At 42.5% G+C, this 12654-nt stretch overlaps 1 protein-coding gene across 2 annotated transcripts in view; it reads left to right on the top strand.

Moving 5' to 3' along the window:
• The window catches only part of lias (lipoic acid synthetase), a 55435-nt gene extending 43542 nt beyond the window's left edge, over positions 1-11893 (top strand). For both annotated transcript variants that reach the window (XM_070870406.1, XM_070870405.1), the window contains 2 exons: positions 4663-4774; positions 10642-11893. In XM_070870406.1, coding sequence (XP_070726507.1) covers positions 4663-4774; positions 10642-10694 — 165 coding nt within the window. In that variant the 3' untranslated portion in view covers positions 10695-11893. The remainder of the gene's footprint in view (positions 1-4662; positions 4775-10641) is intronic.
• The last annotated feature ends 761 nt before the right edge of the window (positions 11894-12654 follow it).

Raw genomic sequence — 12654 nt, 5'->3', positions numbered from 1 at the left:
CGGCGCACTTTGTGGCGCGAAAAATGGGTGTCCAGGTCGGGACTGCGCCGTTCTAGGCGCGTGTGGAAACTTGGGCCCATTATTTCCAAACTTTGCTAATGTAGTAAGAAAGCCAATATTATAGTTCTGTCATTTAGGCAAACACAGCAGCCCCTGGTATAGTTTTCATATAATGTAAGTAAGGGGCCGATAATTAAGTCTAAGTGTATAGTTATACTCTCCTCAAATAATTGAGGTAAACTATCCCTCCTGTCCTTCTCGACCTGTCTGCAGCCTTTGACACGGTTGACCACTCCATCCTCCTCCACCACCTCCCAGCCAAGTGGGAATGCCTGGTTCCATTCTTATCTATCTAATCATAGCCAGAGAATCGGCTGCAAAGGCTCCTCTTCCTGCTCCCGCATCGTTGCCTCTGGTGTCCCCCAAGAATCTATACCTGGCCCAATCCAATTTCTACATGCTGTCCTCGACAATATCATCCGAAAACACAGTGTTAGTTTCCACATGTACGCTGGCAACACCCAGCTCTCCCTCATCACCACTTCTCTTGACCCCTCCATGGTCTCTAAATTGTCAGACTGCTTGTCTGGCTGTTCTGGATGAGCAGAAATGTTCTCCAATGAAATAGTGGGAAGTCCGAAGCCATTGTCTTCGGTCCCCACCTCAAACTCCGTTCCCTAGCCAACAATTCCATCCCTCTCCCTCGCATTTGTCTGAGGCTGAACCAGACTGTTTGCAATCTTGGTGTCATATTTGACGCTGAATTGAGCTGCCAACCACACATCTGCACCATAACTAAGACCACCTATTTTCACCTTCGTAACATTGCCAGTCTCTGCTCCTGCCTCAACTCATTTGCCGCTGAAACCATCATCCATGCCTTTGTTACCTCTAGACTTGATCTTCCAGTGCACTCCTGGCCAACCTCCCACTTTTTACCTTATGTAAATTTGATGTCATCCAAAACTCGGCAGCCCATGTCCTAACTCGCACCAAGTCCCGTTCACCCATCACCCCTGTGCTCACTGACCTACATTGTCTCCCGATTAAGCAATGCCTCAATATTAAAATTCTCATCCTTGTTTTCAAATCCCTCCATGATCTCACCCCTCCCTATCTCTGTAATCTCCTCCAGCCCCACAACCCTCCGACATATCTGCGTTCCTCTATTTCTGCCCTCTTGAGCATCCCTGATTTCTGCCCACTTGAGCATCCCTGATGACATTAAGATTATTGGGAAAACGGGCTGTGTAGAGGACACAGAGAGGCTGCAAAGAGATTTGGATAGGTTAAGCGAATGGGCGAAGGTTTGGCAGATGGAATACAATGTCGGAAAGTGTGAGGCCATCCACCTTGGGGAAAAAAAACAGTAAAAGGGAATATTATTTGAATGGGGAGAAATTACAACATGCTGTGGTGCAGAGGGACCTGGGGGTCCTTGTGCATGAATGCCAAAAAGTTAGTTTGCAGGTGCAGCAGGTAATCAGGAAGGCAAATGGAATGTTGGCCTTCATTGCGAGAGGGATGGAGTACAAAAGCAGGGAGGTGTTGCTGCAACTGTATAGGGTATTGGTAAGGCCGCACCTGGAGTACTGCGTGCAGTTTTGGTCACCTTACTTAAGGAAGGATAAACTGGCTTTGGAGCGGGTACAGAGACGATTCACTATTGAGTAGATTGGGTCTTTACTCGTTGGAGTTCAGAAGGATGAGGGGTGATCTTATAGAAACATTTAAAATCATGAAAGGGATCGACAAGATAGAGGCAGAGAGGTTGTTTCCACTGGTAGGGGAGACTAGAACTAGGGGTCACAGCCTCAAAATACAGGGGAGCCAATTTAAAACCGAGTTGAGAAGGAATTTCTTCTCCCAGAGGGTTGTGAATCTGTGGAATTCTCTGCCCAAGGAAGCAGTTGAGGCTAGCTCATTGAATGTATTCAAATCACAGATAGATAGATTTTTAACCAATAAGGGAATTAAGGGTTATGGGGAGCGGGCGGGTAAGTGGAGCTGAGTCCACGGCCAGATCAGCCATGATCTTATTGAATGGCGGAGCAGGCTCGAGGGGCTAGATGGCCTACTCCTGTTCCTAATTCTTATGTTCTTGTGTTAATCGCTCAACCATTGGTGGTTGAGCCTTCTGTTGCTTAGGCCCTAAACTCTGGAATTCTCTCCCCAAACCTCTCTGCCTCTCTACCTCTGTTTTCTCCTTTTAAGACACTCCTCAAAACCTACCTCCTCAACTGCCCTTATGTGGCTCGGTGTCAAATTTGTTTTTTAACACTCATGTGAAATGCCTCGGGACATTTTACTACATTAAAGGTGCTATATAAATACAAGTTGTTGTTGACTGTATGTATCATACATAAGAACAAGGAGCAGGAGTAGGCCATTTAGCCTCTCGAGCCTGCTCCTCTATTGAATAAGATCACGGCTGATCTGATCTTGGCCTCAACTCCACTTCCCTGCCCGCTTCCCATAACCTTATCATTCAAAACTCTGTCTATCTCCACCTTAAATATATTCAATGACCCAACCTCCACAGCTCTCTGGGTAGACAATTCCAACGATTCACGACCCTCTGAGAGAAGAAAATCCTTCTTATTTCTGTTTTAATGGGCGACCCCTTATTCTGAAACTATGCCCCCCCCCCCCCCAGTTCTAGATTCCTCCACAAGAGGAAACAGCCTCTCTGCATCTACCCTGTCGAACCCCCTCAGAATCTTATACATTTCAATAAGATCACCTCTCATTCTTCTAAACTCCAATGAGTATAGGCCCAACTTGCTCAACCTTTCTTCATAAGACAACCCTTTCATCTCCGGAATCAACCTCATGAACCTTCTCTGAACTACCTGCAATGCAAGCATAGCCTTCCTTAAATAAGGAGACCAAAACTATCAGCAGTACTCCAGGTGTGGTCTCACCAACACCCTGTACAGTTGTAGCAGGACTTCCCTACTTTTATACTCCATCCCCTTTGCAATAAAGGCCAACATTCCATTTGCCTTCCTAATTATTTGCTGTACCTGCATGCTAATTTTTTGTGTTTCATGTAGTCGGACTCCCTAGATCCTTCTGTACTCCAGCATTTTGTAATCTCTCCCATTTAAATAATAATTTGCTTCATAATTTTTTCCTACCAAAGTGGATAACCTCACAGTTTCCCACTTTATATTCCATCTGCCAAATTTTTGCCCACTCACTTAGCCTGTCTATATCCCTGTGCAGATTCTTTGCATCCTCCTCACAACTTGCTTTCCCACCTATCTTTGTATCATCAGCAAATTTGGCTACATTATGCTTGGTTCCTTCATCCAAATCATGAAATATAGATTGTAAATAGTTAAGGGCCCAGCACTGATCACTGGCATCAAACTAGTTATAGTTTGACAACCTGAAAATGACCCATTTATCCCGACTCTTTGTTTTCTGTTAGTTAACCTCTCCTATATCCATGCTAATATATTACCCCCAACCCTGTGAGTTCTTGTGCAGTAATTTTTTATGTAGCAACTTATCGAATGCCTTCTGGAAATCCAAATACACGACATCTACTGGTTCCCCTTTATCCACCCCGCTCGTTACATCAAAGAACTCCAGCAAATTTGTCAAACATGATTTCCCTTTCATAAAACCATGCTGACTCTGCTTGACTGTATTATGATTTTCTAAATGTCCTGCTATCACTTCCTTAATAATGGACTCCATCATTTTAGTTACAGAAACAATTTTGTTAGGAAAGCAATTGTATTTCTGCCATCTGCAAATCCTTGATCTGTTGCTTAAGTGAATCAGTCTTTTCGGTACTGTCAAACTTTGAGTCTTGTCATTTTCCTGTAAAGTTAGCAAATATAAATTTTTACAAGTCTCCAGAACTGACTTGTAAGCATCTAAGAATTGCAGAAGTCTTGGCATCGGAGAATCTAATGCCATGAAGAAAAGTTTTCAAATGCTCAGTAATATTAAAAACAACGTTTTTTGAGCTATTTAAGGTTACAACTAATTCAGCAAAAACATGCTGCTTGCTATACCTACTGCACGTCCAGGAGACAATTCCAATAATGAGCCAGTTCATTAATATTGGTTGAATGTGCTATCTTTAAAAAAAAAAGAAAAACACTTTCCCATCTCTTAAGCATGGTCCTTTTAGTTTGTCAGCCGTGGTCAGTTGGTAGCACCCTCACCTCTGAGTCAGCAGGTTGAGGGTTCAAGCCCCACATTTGAGACTTGAGCTCAAAAATCTAGACTGACATTCCAGTGCAGTACTGAAGGAGTGCTGCGCTGTCGGAGATGCAGTCTTTTGGTTGAGACATTAAACCGAGACGTCTGCCCTCTCGGGTGGATGTAAAAGATCCTATAGCACTGTTTAGACGAAGAGCAGGGGAGTTCTCCCCAGTGTCTTGGCCAGTATTTATCCCTCAATCAACATAACAAAAAAACAGATTATCTGGTCATTATCACATTGCTGTCTGTGGGAGCTTGCTGTGCACAAATTACCTGCTGCGTTTCCTACATTACAACAGTAACTTCCCTTCAAAAAGTACTTAATTGGCTGTAAGGCGCTTTGGGACATCCAGTGGTCATGAAAGGTACTCTATAAATATAAGTCTTATCGATTGTTGATTCTTTGTAGTCAATATGCATTCTCTTCCCTTTCCTTAGGTGGATCAGTATATAACTCCAGAGAAGTTTAAATACTGGGAAAGTGTGGGTAATGAGCTTGGATTCTTATACACAGCAAGTGGACCCCTGGTGCGCTCTTCATATAAAGCAGGTGAGGGGCTAGCATTTGTGTGGAACTGTTCTGTCACCAATAACTCAATGTAAATATAGCTAGAGTCAATATTAAGTGTTTGTCTATCTTGCACAGAGTTATTGCTTCTTTGTAATAAGTCTGATTCAATCTCGTGCATTTCATGTTTAAGATAATTAGCAGAAAATTCAGGTATTGCTATATTGTGTCACGGACAGAATGTTTTGTATAATTGGTGTTCAAGTAAGTGAGAAATAAACTTTATTCAATTCCACTCAAAATAATTTTATGAGATAAAATTGCAGCTGAAACATTTGCAGTAGCCCTGAAGTGACTCGGTATATTCAGTACTTGATCTTAGTAAGTGGATTTTGAAGGTGTCAGCCAGTTGCATCACAAAACAGAGGAAAAATAATGTGCTCGAACTGGATTAATGTCAAATAAAAATAAATATTACAAATTAAACTTTTTAAACAATCTTTCCACATACCTGTTGTATAAATAGAGAAAGCACAACAGGACTGTTCAGATTACTCTGAAGCTGGGAGGTCATGAGTGATATCCTTTTTATCCTGAAATAAACTTGATATTTTGGTGCTTTCTTGAGTTCTCTAATTTTATGCGAGGAACCCAACCCTCTTCTCAGTCTTCCTCGCTGCCATGCTCCACCTCACAGTTGATGAGCTTCCCCGCTGGAGTGGAACTAAACTACAGAACCAGTGGGAAGCTATTCAATCTTCGCCATCTCCAGGCCAGGTCCAAGACCACTCCAACATCTGTCGTCGAGCTACAGTACGCGGACAACATCTGCGTCTGTGCACACAGGCTGAACTCCAGGATATAGTCGATGTATTTACCGAGGCGTATGAAAGCATAGGCCTTACACTAAACATTAGTAAGACAAAGGTCCTCCACCAACCTGTCCTCACTGCACAGCACTGTCCCCCAGACATCAAAATCCACGCGTGGCCCTGGACAACGTGGACCACTTCCCCTATCTCGGGAGCCTCCTATCAACAAGAGCAGGCATTAATGATGAGATCCAACAATGCCTCCAGTGCACCAGTGCAGCCTTCGGCTGCCTGAGGAAAAGAGTGTTTGAAGACCAGTCCCTCAAGACTGTCACCAAGCTCATGGTCTACAGGGTCGTAGTAATATCTGCCCTCCTGTATGGCTCAGAGACGTGAACCATGTATAGTAGACAGCTCAAGTTGCTGGAGAAATACCACCAGCGATGTCTCCACAAGATCCTGCAAATCCCCTGGGACGACAGACGCACAAACATTAGCGTCCTCATCCAGGCCAACATCCCCAGCATTGAAGCACTGACCACACTTGATCAGCTCCGCTGGGCAGGTCACATAGTTCGCACGCCAGACACGAGACTCCCAAAGCAAGCGCTCTACTCGGAACTCGTCCATGGCAAACGAGCCAAAGGCGGGCAGAGGAAACGTTACAAGGACACCCTCAAAGCCTCCCTGATAAAGTCCGACATCCCCACTGACACCTGGGAGTCCCTGGCCATAGGCCGCCCTAAGTGGAGGAAGTGCATTCGGGAGGGCACTGAGCTCGAGTATCGTCGCCGAGAGCATGCAGAAATCAAGCGCAGGCAGCGGAAGGAGCGGGCGGCAAACCAGGCTCCCTGTCCACCCTTTCCCTCAACGACTATCTGTCCCACCTGATACAGAAACTGTGGTTCTCGTATTGGACTGTACAGCCACCTAAGGACTCATGCTAAGAGTGGAAGCAAGTCTTCCTCGATTCCGAGGGACTGCCTATGATGATGAATTTTATGCATACTTCCCCCACCCCCACCGCCCAAAATGCCAGGTGAAGGACAGAGCCATTGCTTCTGATTGTGTAAGATTATTCATTGTCTCAAATTAAGCTTTAGGACTGAACACCTTAATTGCCATTAATATCTTGCTTATAGAATTTATCCTTACGGAGGAAGAGATGATACATCTTTTGAATATAGGAATCCATCACCTCTCTTATTGTAGTTTTGATGCCATTCTCCCAGGCAACACTTCTCCTGCCCCCATACCCCAAAATTAACTTCAGCTTATAAAATGGAAGCCATTTCAAAAAATATTTTTCTTATTAAAATCATACTTTTGAAGATTACTTGCAGAATTTTTATTCAGATTTCTAAATACACATACTTAATAATTCATTAGAAAAAGTAGTGCCAGAGGACTGGCGGAATCTAACATAATACTTATATTTAAGAAGGGGAATGGAACATGTCCAGGGAATTATAGACCAGTCAGTTTAACATCCATCGGTGGTAGGAAAGATAGTAGAATCCCTACTAAAGGAGAAAATAGAAGAACATCTAGAAACCAAATATATAATAATGAATAGTCAGCATAGATTTCAAAAGGGAATGTCTTGCTTGACCAAACTAATTGGATTTTTTGAAGAGGTAACAGAGAGATTAGACAATAGGAATGCAGTAGATGTAATTTATCTAGATTTTCAAAAGACCTTCGATAAGGTATCCCATAATACACTGATGAACAAGGTCAGAGAATGTGGAGTTGGGACAAGTAGCAGAATGGATAGCTCGCTGACTTTAAGGAAGAAGACAGAGAGTGAGGTAAAAGGTAGCTGTTCACAGTGGCAGAAGGTGGGTAGTGGTATTCTAGAAGGATCAGTGCTGGGACCACTGTTGTTCACAATTTATATTGACGATTTAGACTTTGGAATCAAAAACACAATTTCTAAATTGCAACAAATTACAGGAGGACATTAATAAACTTGCAGAATGGGCATATAATTGACGAATGAAGTTCAACACAGATAAATGTGAGCTATTACATTTTGGTTGGAAGAACAGGGAGGTCACTTATTACTTGAAGGTCACGAGTCTAGGTGAGGTAGAGGAACAAAGGGATGTCGGAGTACAAATACACTAATCACTAAAATTTGCGACACAGGTTAGCAAGGCCATTAAAAAAGCAAACTAAGCACTAGGGTTTATTTCTAGAGGTATAGAATTGAAAAGTAGGGAAGTTATGCTAAACCTGTATCGAACCTTGGTTAGACCACACATGGAGGCTGAAATTGAGCCCCGCCCCAAACGGCACGCACATACCGTTTTTGAAAGTTTTTCTTTGCCCCAGACCATGGGGTGGAGATACCGGAGAAGTTCAGCTCTTTGAAATGTTTCTGTCCTCTGCATTGTTCTGGTTGGATGCAGGGCAGAAGTGCCCTTGCAGCAGGTCCGCCGCCCTGACCAGTCATCAGCGCTGCGCTAATGATGTCGATGCAGATGTGCCGCATCGCGCTGACGCATCATAACGTCTCTCCCCTTCAGTTACAGGGAGGGGGCCGCTGCGAATTCTGCAGTCATGAACTCTGCAGCCACTTTTGTGGTAAACACTGGGACACTAGGGAGGGTTTCAGCTGGGCCCGGCTGAACCCGCGGGCATAATTGTCGGCCCGACCTGGCATTTGGCCAACAAAGAAAAATAACATGGCGCCGACGGCAGTGTCACTTCCCTTTTAAGGGCGGCCGTGCCGCCAAGCCACAGAGAGTGTACCAAAAGCACCGCTGCTCGTCGGGGGCACCGATCAGCAGCGGTGCCGCTCCCGCGGGGCAATTCCGGGAAAGGGGCAATTTCCCGAGGGGCAATTTTGGGAAGGGGTCCCCGCCAGTCGGTAAAGGGTCAGCACATGCTCGTCGTGGCGGGAAAATGGGTGCAGCAGTCCCAGACACCGCTCCAAACCTGAGGAAGGGCAATTTTTTAAATGGCGGCCCCTCCGTGGAGACTTGGCGGCCATTCCACACCAATGCATGGCCGCCGTTTTCAGGCGACCAGAGGCCTTATAGGAAGGGAAATTTCAGCCCCTTGGAGTACTGCATACAGTTCTGGTCACAATATTATATAAAGAATATAAAGGCACTGGAGAGGGTGCAGAGAAGATTTACAAGGATACCAGAAATGCGAGGGTATACAAATCAGGAAAGGATGAACCGGCTGGGTCTCTCTTCTCTTGAAAAAAGAAGGCTGAGGGGTGACCTAATCGAGGTCTTTAAAATTATGATAGGTTTTGATAGAGTGGATACCGTGAGAATGTTTCCACTTGTGGGGCAGAGTGTAACTAGAGGCCATCAATATAAGATAGTCACCAAGAAATCCAATAGAGAATTCAGAAGAAAATCCTTTATCCAAAGAGTGATGAGAATGTGGAACTCAGTACCACAGGGAGTGGTTGAAGCGAACAGTATAGATGTATTTAAGGGGAGGCTAGACAAGCATATTAGGGAGAAGGGAATTTAGGATTATACTGATAGATTTAGATGAGGAAAGACGGGAGGAGGCTCGAGTGGAGCATAAACGCTGGCATGGACTGGTTGGACCAAATGCCCTGTTTCTAAGAACATAAGAAATAGGAGCAGGTGTCGATCATTTGGCCCTTAAAGCCTGCTCCACCATTCAATAAGATCATCGCTAATCTGATCTTGGGCTCAGTTCCACTCCCCTGCCTGCTCACCATAAGCCTTCACTCCCATATCGCTCAAAAATCTGTTTATCTCCACCTGAAATATATTCAGTGACCCAGCCTCCACAGCTCTCTGGGGCAGAGAATTCCACAGATATACAACCCTCTGAGAGAAGAAATTTCTCCTCATCTCAGTTTTAAATGGGCGACCCCTTATTCATTAAACTATGCCCCCTAGTTCTAGATTCCCCCACGAGGGGAAACATCCTCTCTGCATCGACCTTGTTGAGCCCCTTCAGTTTCAATAAGATCACCTCTCATTCTGCTAAACTCCAATGAGTATAGGCCCAACCTACTCAACCTTTCCTCATAAGTCAACCCCTTTATCTCAGGATTCAACCGAGTGAAGCTTCTCTGAACTGCTTCCAATGCAAGTATATCCCTCCTTAAATAAGGAGACCAAAATTGTATGCAGTACTCTAGGTGTGGCCTCACCAATACCCTGTACAGTTGCAGCAGGACTTCTCTGCTTTTATACTCTATCCCCCTTGCAACATTCCATTTGCCTTCCTGATTACTTGCTGTGTCCGGATACTAACTTTTTGTGTTTCACACACCAGGACCCCCAGGTCCCTCTATGTTGCAGCATTTTGTAATTTCTCTCCATTTAAATAATAATTTGCATTTTTATTTTTCCTGCCAAAGTGGATAACCTCACACTTTCCCACATTATACTCCATCTGCCAAATGTTTGCCCACTCACTTAGCCTGTCTATATCCCTTTGAAGATTTTTTGCGTCCTCTTCACAACTTGCTTTCCCACCCATCTTTGTATCATCAGCAAACTTGGCTACATTACACTCGGTCCCTTCATCCAAGTTTCTGTGTCGTATATCCTATGTAATCTTACGTAAAACTAGTCTGACTGGAAAATGTAATGCAGTGAAGATAAAGTATCTTTCTTGGGAACAGTGGACATCTTTTATCATACACCTTGATGTTTTGATGCATGGACAATTTTCACTTTTAGTGGTATTTTTAATATGTTCAGTAGCGATGGGAGGCAGCTGGGTGACTAGTAGTGTGTGTGTGCGCATGCAGTGTGTGTAAGTATAATTTCAGCAACATAGGTTTCTGTTTGACCTCTAAATGAGGCTGTATTATCACATTGTGCATGTAAAGTCACACTCCATAGGGAATGAGGGCTTGCTTACAGCAGTGATATTTGACACTAAGCATGAGACATATACGAGTAAAGTGTTTTGAACATCTCCTAGTGGCATTGGTAGATGCCTAGGAGACAAGTCATCTCTGGCCCTTCAACTGGTGAGAAGGGATGCAGGAAAAAAAGAAAAATATATAAATAAAGTTAGGTAAACGTACTCTTAACAAAGATCTTTCTTTTATAAATTTCTCCTCATTCTGTTTATATTCAGGTGAATATTTCTTGAAGAAGCTACTTAATAAAAGAACGGCTGAGACGAGTTAGATGACTCTGAAAACAATCGAATCGATGACCTTGAACACCAAGATGAATTTTTTTGTACTTTCCTTCCTAGTATTCCACCTAATTTAATTTAAAAAAATTTGTTCAAGGGGTTTGCATTAATTAACCATCCATAGTTGCTCTGAGATGGTAGTATGGGGTGATCTTGAACCACTGTTATCCTTGTGGTGATGGTTTTCCCACGATGGTGTTAGGTAGAGAATGTAGATACCAGTTATCAACCACTTGTTAAAATGCCATGCTGCTCTAATTCAGCTGCAATCTCTCCTAGGGGTGATATTTTATCTTTTAATGAAAATCCATTTAAATTTTGACTGGAATTTGGAAGTTGCATTCCATAACATATTTAATAACTTTATTGCATTTTTTGAGCAAATTATACCGTGGAAACAAACAATTTGATTTAGTGACTAATTACAGTGGTTGTTTGTACGGGTAGGTCATTGCACAGGAGTTTGGCTTGTGAACATCAAGCACAATATGACTACGTTTCTGTGACCTGGGGAATAAAAACTGTTAATTGAGCAATTTAGCGATCCAGTAAATAACTTTATGAAAGCAATCATTTGATAGAATTTGAGAATTCAGAAAGTTACTTTTTCCTACCATGCTGTAGTTTAAAGTCTTGATCAAAAGGTTTCTCTAGGAATTGAAAAAAAAATTTTTTTTTAAAAAGGGTTTCCATCTGAAGTTTGACCAGCAAGCAATTCTGGACTTGTCTCACTCTTACCTACACCAGTCTAATCACTTACTAAGTGAACCCGTTCACCAGTACATGACTATTTAAGTTTGAAATAAATCCCTTGTAAAATGGGTTAACTGATGTGCTGATTTATATATGTTTTATTGAGTCATCCGATGCACACTAATATGATCAATTAAATGTTACACTTGTACAACATTCAAGGTATTGAATTTGATGTGAAATTGATGCATGTAAATAAAAACTGAATACATTTTTCAGCACTAGGTTTTGGTTGGAATGCCAGAATATTTACCCCCCTACAGTGAAGCTGCATTGAGGTATTGTACTCTTATTCCATAAATAAATGACATGTAATGGACTAAATATGATACTGTTAATAAGAATAACTACAACATGTAATTCTACAATTAATAATCACTCAATTACTTTTCTTGCAGTTATTACTAAGAATAAAACCATTTATTTATTCACTTTATTTTTTATGTGAATGACTATAAGATTTGAAGAAAACTGCTTGTGAAATTGCACTATGCCAGTGGTTCTCCACTATCCAAGTACTCAACACCATCTGAGAGAATGCAGAATTCTGAAGTTCTTCTTAGTGACTAAAGTATGACTTTTAGCATATTATCTGTATTTGAGCTAATATTTATTAAAAATGAGGACTGTGCCAAGTGTACTTGCTGGTTCTAGATGATCCCACATCTGGTTCCATCACTCAAACAGCACAATTCCAATGATTGATAGGATTTTAAGTTTCAGGAAAAGTAAAAAAAAAAGGGAAATCTCATCAGGAGGAAAATCAGATCACCCAATAACTCATAATAAATCCATTCTTCATTATTTTGAACATAAGCACTTCGTACATGAAAAAATGCAGAAAGGGGAAGTAACTTGAGTTTATTTTTGGAAAAATTACCATATCCAAAAACACCAGGATGGCCAGTTTTTACTGGCTTTGTTCACTTGCAATACTGCATTCGTTAATCAAATCTGTTTCTTTCCTCCTCTTTCCCCCCCTCCCCCCCCCCCAATATGTGTGAAATGATCATAATGGCCCCAAATCCACACTATACCAATAACAGCAGTGCTTACTCTACTCAAAACCATTGGTGCTACATTTTAAGATTTCACTGGAGGGCTGATTTTACAAAATCAAGCTCCTGGTGTGGAGGATTGCCCACCGGGAGCACAAATCTGGAATTTAGCCATGATTTTCTGTCCAAGTTTCCGATA

The sequence above is a fragment of the Pristiophorus japonicus genome, chromosome 2, assembly GCF_044704955.1.
Source record: "Pristiophorus japonicus isolate sPriJap1 chromosome 2, sPriJap1.hap1, whole genome shotgun sequence".
In the NCBI taxonomy this organism is placed as follows: Eukaryota; Metazoa; Chordata; class Chondrichthyes; family Pristiophoridae; genus Pristiophorus; species Pristiophorus japonicus.
The sequence above is the reverse complement of the archived record's forward strand: the minus strand, read 5'-3'. Positions and strand labels throughout refer to the sequence as shown.